The sequence below is a fragment of the Squalius cephalus genome, assembly GCF_949319135.1.
Source record: "Squalius cephalus genome assembly, chromosome: 21".
Lineage (NCBI taxonomy): Eukaryota > Metazoa > Chordata > Actinopteri > Cypriniformes > Leuciscidae > Squalius > Squalius cephalus.
The window spans coordinates 1055379-1066173 of record NC_137142.1 but is presented as its reverse complement, the minus strand read 5'-3'; the positions used below and the strand labels follow the sequence as shown (position 1 = coordinate 1066173).

The window sequence follows — 10795 nt, the reverse complement described above, 5'->3', positions numbered from 1 at the left end:
AAATTTGTCTCAATTGTTTTACTGTAAGTGCACAGTTACCATGGTCATGCATCAAAATATATTGTTACTTGTTTTCTTATAATAAAGATTATCTTTGTAATAACTACTTTAGTGTGACAAATGTTAAATTGACTTTTAACATCTACCTTCCAAGCAGCACCACTACAATTTTGCTGTGCTTTCATGTTCAGATGTAGCAAATGGAGCAGACAGTGTCACTAACAAATATGCTCACAATATACATGTTAGACACCATATTCAAAAAACAGCTTTTACATGCCATCTAATGTTCTATAAGGATGTGCTTAAAAAAATCTATTTGATTTGGAGACACATTATCTCATTTACATTTGCATGAGAGTGTAAGTGATCATTTCTCTTCTGGGAACAGATTTAAGTATGCCGATGAAGGTCCAAATATTTTCAGTGTCAAAATGTATTTTGCTGACAGTCTGAACCATCGATAAAACATTGCATATATAAGTGGATTCATACCGGAATTCATGCATACAATCCAATCCATTACATTAATTATAAGAGAGTCATTTTCATTATGCCCCAAAGAAAGACTAGTTAAATAATATGGCATCCAGCAAACAATATAAACCAGTACTACGATCCCTAAGGTTCTTGTAGCCTTTTTTTCTGATTTGGCCTTTTTGTCTGTGACTGAATTTAAATGCTTAGCTTGATAGTTTGCTACAAAGCAGATTTTCACATATAAAGGAATAATTATACAACAAGGAGCCACTAAGCAAACAATGGAATCTAGTATTATATTTTCCAACTTAACAGAAAGAATGCATTCTCCAATACATGTGTAGTTCATCTCTGGATACATTACAAACTCATACAACAGATAAAAATTATATATGAAGGAGAATAACCAGTTTACAACAATAGAAACAATAGCTCTGTTATTACTGACTCTTATTGGATATCGCAAAGGGTCATTCACAGCAATGTATCGATCCACAGAAATAATAATCATGTTACCAAGAGATGCTGTGAGAACCACATAAAGAATAAGAGGAAATATTGAGCAAAATATTTCTCCAAAGTACCAGCATGGCTCAATCAGTTTCATTCCCTGCACTGGCATGAGAATCAGTCCTGTGATCAGATCAGCCACTGCCAGAGAGAAGATCAGCACATTGGTGGGAGTGTGGAGCTGCTTGAAGTGCGAGATGGAGATGATCACCAACAGGTTCAGAAACACGGTGAACACCGATGTTACAGCGATGAAAATGTACACAATAATGTACCCTGCTTCAGGTCGGATACTTCTGGTACAAGACAAATTGTTGTTTGGAAAGCAATATTGGATTGTTTGATTGCTCATGTTTGTCAGTCCCCAGTTAGACATTTCCATGATAGATCTAACTTGGAGAGTAGACTCTGTGTGAAGATGCTTGCCACTAATATGACTCAGTTTTATACTTATGGAAGCTCAGCGACCACCTCATTTTACCATGATGTATGAATATTCAGCTATCAACCAACCCACTACTACAATATTCATAGACCTATCAGATCTAATCTGATCTATATTCTAAAAAAACTTTCATAAAAGACTGGTCCTTGAAAGCTTTTATATGGTTATATACATAATACCAATTAAAGATGGAAGTTAAGTGAATTTTATTGTAAATATTTATCCCAGTATAAGACCAATTGGAAACACTGTGTCAGGTAAATGACTCAGGATTCAATTGCAAGTGCAATAAAACAGTTAATTTCAGAAAGAACTTGAAATAAACAGTGCAATGGTCAGAAAGTCGTGGATGAAGATGATGAACCTTGGCAACGCAAGGACTACAATGGGCAGACGATGACAGAATATCCAAGGCAGAAGTCCAGTGAGAGAAATCCACAAGGAGGCTTCAAATAATCCAGGAAACAGGCAGGAAGTGGAACTGGAGCACAGGACACAGAAGACAGGAGACACTGCACAGAGAACGAGTAGTGAGCAAAACAACAATCCGACACGGAATGAACAAACACAGGCCCAAGATATAGTGAGGCTGATGAGACACAGCTGAGCCCAATCAATAATCAGCGATCATGGTTTTCCAAGCAACGCAGGTGACAAACACACACAATCACAGAAGACAAGTAAGAAGCCACAGACCTGCAAACCCTGACAGTACCTCTCCTTCTAGGAGTGCCTCCTGGTGCTCCCATGAGATCTTACCTGTCGAATGTAATCATCGATCAAGGAGTGATCCAATATGTCTCTTGCAGGAACCCAACTTCTCTCCTCCGGACCCAGGGCCGGATTACCCAATGGGCATTATGGGCACGTGCCCAGGGGCCCATGCGCACTTGGGGCCCAAGAAAAAAAAAAAAAAAAAAAAATTCTAAAGAAATTTTTTTTTTTTTTTTTTACGGAGCGTATTGTATAGTTGCGCAACTTGCGCTAAGTGTCTGTCTTTCTAGCAAAAAGACTCACGTTAATGCATTATATCTAGAGTCAGTGGCGTAGACTGTAGGGCGTTGGTATTTGAGATTTTTGACGCGTTGGACCCGGGTTCAAATCTGCCTTTGGCCGAACTTGATCTTCTTCTTTCTCACTTTTGATATGATATGGTTATTATTTATATGCAGCACACAACTATGCAGTTTTTTTCAACCTCATAATGTTTATTTTAGGTTTCAGACATTTCAATACATATAAGCAAGCACCGAGTAAAACAATACATTTGGATTAAGCGTGAAAGGTTTAATATAGGCATGGCCGTAGCCAGCTATGACGTCACCGAGGTCCGGACTTCGGTCATTTTTTTATATTCAAAAATAAAATTTCAAGCTCTCTGAATGATTAATTAGCCGTTTAAACCGCGTCATATGTGTGTTTGCAATTCATGTCACTGAGAGAAGGAACAGTGAGCGGGGCTTGAGAGCGCGTTGTGAGTAAGGGCGCGGGTGCAGCCTCCGTGTTGCCAGATTCACCTATTATACGTCTTTTTGGACTCGTTTTTCCCATTTATTGTGACACTTTAGGACGTTAATAAAGTGGGAAGTTGAATGTTAGGGCTAGTGATATATTAATTTTCTTTTCCAAAACACAAGCTTTGAACTTATTTCTCATTATTATTATTTTTTTGTTTTTTTAAATGTTTTTCGTGGCATTAATAAAAAAGAAGAAGCTTAGACAAACTGTAATTGCTGACAGGAAGATACCAAATTCGGTAAGACAAACGCAGTGATCATGATTATCTGTAAGAAATGTACAACACTATCAAAAACAATAGCATAATACAGATCTGTATCATTATTCTAACGTTATTTGTAACTTGTTACGAAATAAAAAGTCTCTCACCTAAAAAAAAACGTACTTTCCTGTCCCGTCAGTCTCGTTGCGTGTCCTCTTCAATTACACGCGCAGCGCGGCAGAGCGCTTTATGTCACTTTATTATAAATAAAGCGCAAAAGAAACTACAAGCATGATGCAACAACATCGTAGTTGATGTCAATTTGTAAGTCATGAAATTACCAAAAAGTGGCAATAAATTCCGCAACTTACTTCATGTTTGGAATTATTTACATGCAGGTTTATGTTCATTCAATTTTCATTCTATTCATCAGGATCAGTGGTCATGTTCATTAACAGCTCATGTTAGTATTGTGCATTTACCATGGTTACTGTTGTTTCCTTAACCCAAAAATGCCACTTTATTTTCACTGTATTTCTAAATGACTGTGGTCTACTCTAACTTATTTGTATTTACAAAAACTATTTTGGAACTGCTATTTAATAGCCTTATACTTTATTCATCTTCAGCCTATGTGTCATATTCTTATATACAGTATATATATATATATATATATATATATATATATATATATATATATATATTTATTTATATATATATCACTAATTGTTTGGCATACTAAAACACCAGTGATAATTTAATGTAGACTGAAACTCTATATCATAACTAAAAAATAAGTTTGAGCCCCCTTTAATGTCCAGGTACAAGTCAATGTTTTTTCTTTTTGCACAGTTCATGGGTTGAAGCCCGTTGAAGCTCTTAATTTTGAGCTCTCAAAGAGCACCAGATTGATGCATTTAACCTTAAAATGTACAAAATTTTCTTACGGGGGAGCATGCCCCCGAACCCCCCTAGAGGGACAGAGGTCCACCCATCATAGTTTTACAAAATCATATGGGAAAGAACGATCATTTATGAACTTTACTCCAGCATAGTACAACAAAGTTCCTTTTAAGTCAGTAAACTAAAACTGTTAATTCAAAATTAAAATATCCTTGGACAAACTATACATTTGGCCTGCCTAAGGGGGGGCCTACAAGACATTGTGCCCGGGGGCCTCTGAATTCTTAATCCGGCCCTGTCCGGACCGTAACCCTCCCAGTCCACCAAGTACTGGAATCCGCGTCCCTTCTGTCTCGAGTCCAGAATATGTTTGACTAAAGAGACAGGTTCCCCGTTTACGAGATGCGGCTGTGGGGATGGGTGGTTAATAGGTGAACAAAAAACGGGTTTTATTTTAGATGCATGAAAAACCGAATGAATTCTCCTGTACACCAGAGAAAGTTTGAGGCGTACTGCCACTGGACTAAGGACTTCAGTTACAGTGAACGGGGCAATACATTTGGGAACAAGCTTATTACAAAAGGTGCGGAGAGGAATGTTCTGAGTAGAAAGCCACTCTTTTTGACCAACTATGTATTCAGGAGGCTTTGAAGGTGGCGATCGGCCTGGGCCTAAGTGCGTGCTCGCACCCGAAGTATAGCCCTTCTGGTTTTCCTCCAGGTTCGATGGCACTTCTGGACGAAAGCATGAGCGAAGGGAACCGCAACCTCGTATTACAGGTTCTGAAAAATTGGTGGCTGCTAAACTACCTTCAAACGGAGAGAGGCTTGTGGACAATACTGGTAACGAGTTATGCACATACTCAACCCATGAGAGCTGCTGGCTCCAGGAGGATGGATTCTGGCGGTCCAGAAGATTTGCATTCCGCGGCCCGCCTGCCAGTGCGGGTATAAAGGCGGAAGCGAGAGCATACACAAATCGCTTTACGCTGGGAAGAACACCAACCGAAGAATAGGTTCCACTTCAACGCATAGAGGCGCCTCGTAGAGGGGGCTCTAGCAGAAGTGATGGTGTCTACCACAGCCTGTGGTAGGCCACCTAGAACCTCCGCGTCCCGTCCAAGGACCAGACATGGAGTTTCCAGAGGTCTGGACGCGGGTGCCATAGAGCGCCCCGTCTCTGAGATAGAAGGTCTTTCCTCAGAGGAATCGGCCAAGGAGGGGCTGTCGCGAGGAGCATGAGCTCTGCAAACCAAGTCCGATTGGGCCAATATGGCGCAACGAGCAGGACCTGCTCCACGTCCTCCCTGATCTTGCACAGAGTCTGTGGGGCTCTGTGGAGTCAGAGGCTCACTGGGGGAAAGACATAATTGCGAAGGCCCTGGGGCCAGCTGTGTGCCAGTGCATCTGTGCCGAGGGTTCCTTCGGTTAGGGAATAGAACCACTGGCAATGGGTCGTGTCCGGAAGGCAAACAGATCTATCTGAGTGGCTCCGAAGATTTCCCATGGAGTCACCATTCTCCCAGAAGAGGTGGCTGCCGTGAGAGCTCGTCGGCTGCACAGTTGAGCACACCAGGGACGTGAATGGCTCGAAGCGACCTCAGATGCTTCTGACTCCAAAGGAGGAGATGGCGGGCGAGTCGCGACATACGACGGGAGCGTAGACCACCTTGGCGGTTGATGTACGCAACGGTTGCAGTGCTATCCGTATGGACCAGTACATGCTTGTGTCGAAGTAGGCCTCTGAGGCGGCACAAGGCTAAGCGTACTGCTTGCAACTCTAGGCAGTTGATGTGCCAATGCAGTTGGGGCCCCGTCCACAGACCCAAAACTGCATACCCATTGTACGTGGCCCCCCAGCCGTTGGCAGAAGCATCTGTGAAAACCACAGCATGCCTGGACACCTGGACTAAGGGCACTCGGCCCGTAGAAATGCAGGGTCTGACCAAGGGCTGAAGGTTTGGCGACAGTGCGGGGTGATGTTCACCCGGAACGTGCCGCTCTGTCACGCCCATCTCGGGACTCGATCGTGAAGCTAGCACTGAAGCGGTCTCATATGGACCAGACCGAGCGGCGTTACTGCAGCTGCGGCTGCCATATGCCCCAGGAGCCTCTGAAACTGTTTCAGTGGGACCGCTGATCTGCCTTGAAAGGACTTGAGGCAGTTGAACACTGACTGGACGCGCTCCTCCTTGAGGCGCGTAGTCTGAGCGACCGAGTCCAACTCCATACCGAGATAAGAGATCCTCTGTGTGGGGCAGAGTTTGCTCTTGTCCCAGTTGACCTGAAGCCCCAGCTGACTGAGATGCTGAAGCACCATGTCCCTGTGTTCACACAACAGTTCCCGCAAGTGAGCTAATATGAGCCAGTCGTCGAGATAGTTGAGAGTGCGAACGCCACGTTCTCTCATGGGAACAATGGCCGCCTCCGCGACTTTCGTGAAGACACGGGGTGACAGGGCCAGCCCGAAGGGTAGGACCTTGTGCTGATATGTTCGACCCTCGAACGCAAAACGAAGAAACGGTCTGTGTCGAGGGAGAATCGAGACATGAAAGTACGCATCCTTCGATCGCTGCAAACCAATCCCGGGGACGGATGCACTCGAAGATGCGTTTCGGCATTAACATTTTGAACGGAAGCTTGTGCAGGGCCCGATTCAAAACTCGCAGGTCCAGGATTGGTCGTAACCCACCGCCTTTCTTGGGTACAATGAAGTAAGGGCTGTAAAACCCTGACCTCATCTCGGCTGGAGGGACCGGCTCGATCGCGTCCTTCGCCAGCAGGATGTCGATCTCTTTCCTCAGAACAGGGGCATCGCAGCTCCGCACATGGGTGAAGCGGACGCCCCTGAACTTGGGAGGCCGGCGGGCAAACTGAATTGTATAGCCGAGCCGGATGGTACAGGTGAGCCACCGGGACGGCCTGGGAAACGCTAGCCAATCTTCGAAGAACCGTACCAGTGAGCCCACCCGGACCACCAGCGTACCCGGGGTGGGGCAGCGAGGTGGAAGGCAGGGACTCGACTCCGGAGGCACTCCGGAGTCTGGGTGTGCAGAGCAACACCAACCTGCTTCCACGAGGGGGCAGACGGCAGGGAAGGCCCGGAGGCGTTTGGCTGCTCGTCACCCCGAGGCAAAGGAAGGAGGGGAAACAAGGAGCGAGGCCTGGAGGCGTCGAGTACAGGTTTCTGAACCTCCTTGCCCAGCGGGAGATGAGAGTGACGAGGCTGGGGCGGCGTCACTGGCATCTGAACGCTGGGGCGAGGGGAATGAGAGCGGCAAGGCAATGAGACGGCACACACTGTCATTCTGGCCCTCTTGGACGGGGGAGACTGGGAGCGGCGAGGCAATTGAGCGTCGTCCTGAACTACCAGTCTCGACCATGTGTGACTCAGGGAAAGTAGAAACTGCTCTTTTATTGAAGTTTTGGGTACGGCTGGCCAGCGGCGGAACAGAAACAAAACGAAACAAAAGATTCTCCACCCGGCCCTCCTCCGGGGGAAGGAGTGGTGCAGACACGCACTCCTGAAGAGCAGCAGGCATGTCCCCTGGGTCGCCCATCTCAGGGTCTCTTCCCTCTCCTCTTGCTGGGGGGTTTAGAGGAACTTCGAGAGGGCTGGGCAGCTCTCTTGCGGCCGGCACCCTGCTACCTAGGTGGAGGCTGCTGCTTAGGCTGAGCAGGGGCGGCGGCAGGAGGGCGCCCTCAGCGACGAGCAGTCGAAGAAGCGGCCGGCGAAGACTAGGCAGCAGCAGCCTGTCTCCGGGGCATGATGTGCTTGATAATCTCCGACTGCTTCTGGGCGTTGGAGAACTGTTGGGTGTAGTCCTCCACCGCGTCGCCGAAGAGGCCACCCTGGGATATGGGGGAGTTCAGGAACTTACTCCCTTCCGACTCCTTCATATCAGCCAGGGTGAGCCAAAGGTGTCGCTCCTGGACCACGACAGTGGACATCGCCCGGCCCAGGGAACGTGCGGTGACTTCACCCCTGGGTCGGTACCACCCTCCTGCATGTCACTGAGCGCTTTGGCCTGCTTTGGCCTTCACATTTTAGAGTGGTCTATTATTGGGGCCAGCCTAAGGCACACTTGTGCAATAATCAAGCTGTCTAATCAGCATCTTGATATGCCACACCTGTGAGATGGATGGATTATCTCGGCAAAGGAGAAGTGCTCACTAACACAGATTTAAACAGATTTGTGAACAATATTTGAGAGAAATAGGCCTTTTGTGTATATAGAAAAAGTCTTAGATCTTTGAGGTCAGCTCATGAAAAATAGGGGCAAAAACAAACTGTTGCGTTTATAATTTTGTTCAGTATATATAAATCTAGAGGGCACTTTCACAGGATGCAATGGCACTCAAACTCCTACTTACATCATTCCATATTCCCCTCTGTTTTAGATGCAGTACACAGTTTTATTGACTAGAGCAGTACTTCTCAAACCTGTCCTGGAGACTGTGAAACATTGAACACACCAAAATGGTTAAAAAAGACTGGGTTCACTAAGACAGGCCTTGCGTTTATAATTTTGTTCAGTGTATGTTTGACCTCATATCACAGCATGGTTTGGTGCGTAATATGAAGCAGATTAGATATGCCATGCATGCTTGATAGGCCTTACTTTTTCTGTCACTCATCAAAACAGAAATAAAGAAAGCTACAGGCACACTGGGTTCCCACTCATTCCAGCAAAAATTGCTTCTATTGTGAGGACCCGACACATCACTGAAAGCTGTGAGCCTAAGCTCAGTTGGGATTGTTTGACACTGTTCGCTGAATCATAACATCTTCTCCCTCAGAACTTTATAAAATGAAACTATATTGTCTAAATATTGTTCCAATACATATATATATATATTTGTATTATTCAGGAATGGAATGCAATAGATTTCAAATGAAACAGAATTTATGGAAAATTTCTGCAACTTCGCAGAAAGAAAATTAAATATTAAATATTCTTAAGATTAATGCATATTGTAAACTTTGGTGGATGAAATGCTTGTTTTAAATGTACATGCTTAACACACTGTAGAAATACAAAATGATTGTTTTAGTAAATGGATGTCATACTGGTTAATTGGTTCATTCTTTTTTATAAGGCAAAAAAACAAACAAAAAAAAAACAGGCAGAAAACCAGAGATATGGAGACCTTAATAATAATTATCATTATCACATCACTCTTACCCATCATCAATCATTTATGGGTTTGTCATTATGCGTTGTGAAAAAATATATTGTACCTTGTTTTCTTCTAATACATTTCTTTAATTTAAAATAAAGATTATATTTGTAATAACTACTTTATAATGGAAAATGTAACATTTTCTATTAACATCTACTTTCCAAACATCTTTAATGTTCAGACGTAGCAAATGGAGCAGACAGTGTCACTCACAAATATGCTCACAATATACATGTTAGACACCATGTTTAGAAAACAACTTTTACATGCCATCTAATGTTCTATAAGGATGTGCTTAACAAAAAAATCTATTTGATTTGGAGACACATTATCTCATTCACATTTGCATGAGAGTGTACGTGATCATTTCTCTTCTGGGAACAGATTTAAGTATGCCGATGAAGGTCCAAATATTTTCTGTGTCAAAATGTATTTTGCTGACAGTCTGAACCATCGATAAAACATTGCATATATAAGTGGATTCATACCGGAATTCATGCAAACCATCCAATACATTACATTAATTATAAGAGTGTCATTCTGCCCCAAAGAAAGACTAGTTAAATAGTATGGCATCCAGCAAAGAAGATAAACCAGTACTACAATCCCTAAGGTTCTTGTAGCCTTTTTTTCTGATTTGGCCTTTTTGTCTGTGACTGAATTTAAATGCTTAGCTTGATAGTTTGCTACAAAGCAGATTTTCACATATAAAGGAATAATTATACAACAAGGAGCCACTAAGCAAACAATGGAATCTAGTATTATATTTTCCAACTTAACAGAAACAATGCATTCTCCAGTACATGTGTGGTTCATCTCTGGATACATTACAAACTCATACAACAGATAAAAATTATATATGAAGGAGAATAACCAGTTTACAACAATTGAAACAACAGTTTTGTTATTATTGACTCTTACTGGATATCGCAAAGGGTCATTCACAGCAATGTATCGATCCACAGAAATAATAATCATATTACCAAGAGATGCATTGACAACAACATAAAAAATAAGACGGAATATTGAGCAAAATATTTCTCCAAAGTACCAGCATGGCTCAATCAGTTTCATTCCCTGCACTGGCATGAGAATCAGTCCTGTGATCAGATCAGCCACTGCCAGAGAGAAGATCAGCACATTGGTGGGAGTGTGGAGCTGCTTGAAGTGCGAGATGGAGATGATCACCAACAGGTTCAGAAACACGGTGAACACTGATGTTACAGCGATGAAAATGTACACAATAATGTACTCTGCTTCAGGTCGGATACTTCTGGTACAAGACAAATTGTTGTTTGGAAAGCAGTATTGGATTGTTTCATTGCTCATGTTTGTCAGTCCCCAGTTAGACATTTCCATGATAGATCTAACTTGGAAATTAGACTCTGTGTGAAAATGCTTACCACTAATATGACTTAGTTTTATACTTACGGAAGCTCAGCGACCACCTCATTTTACCATGATGTTTGAATATTCAGCTATCAACCAACCCGCTACTTCAATATTCATAGAACACTTAGATCTAGTCTGATCTATATTGTAATTAACCTTTCA

At 43.3% G+C, this 10795-nt stretch overlaps 2 protein-coding genes across 2 annotated transcripts; both read right to left on the bottom strand.

Annotated features, from left to right (window-relative positions):
* Positions 1 to 370: 370 nt before the first annotated feature.
* LOC307149404 (trace amine-associated receptor 7c-like) lies at positions 371 to 1366 on the bottom strand (the record flags this gene model as incomplete). Its single annotated transcript, XM_079855704.1, has 1 exon — positions 371 to 1366. The coding sequence occupies one exon, from the start codon at positions 1364 to 1366 to the stop codon at positions 371 to 373; it is 996 nt and encodes a 331-aa protein (XP_079711830.1).
* An 8238-nt stretch (positions 1367 to 9604) lies between these two features.
* Positions 9605 to 10594, bottom strand: LOC307149380 (trace amine-associated receptor 7c-like; the record flags this gene model as incomplete). Its single annotated transcript, XM_079855675.1, has 1 exon — positions 9605 to 10594. The coding sequence occupies one exon, from the start codon at positions 10592 to 10594 to the stop codon at positions 9605 to 9607; it is 990 nt and encodes a 329-aa protein (XP_079711801.1).
* Between the last annotated feature and the right edge of the window lie 201 nt (positions 10595 to 10795).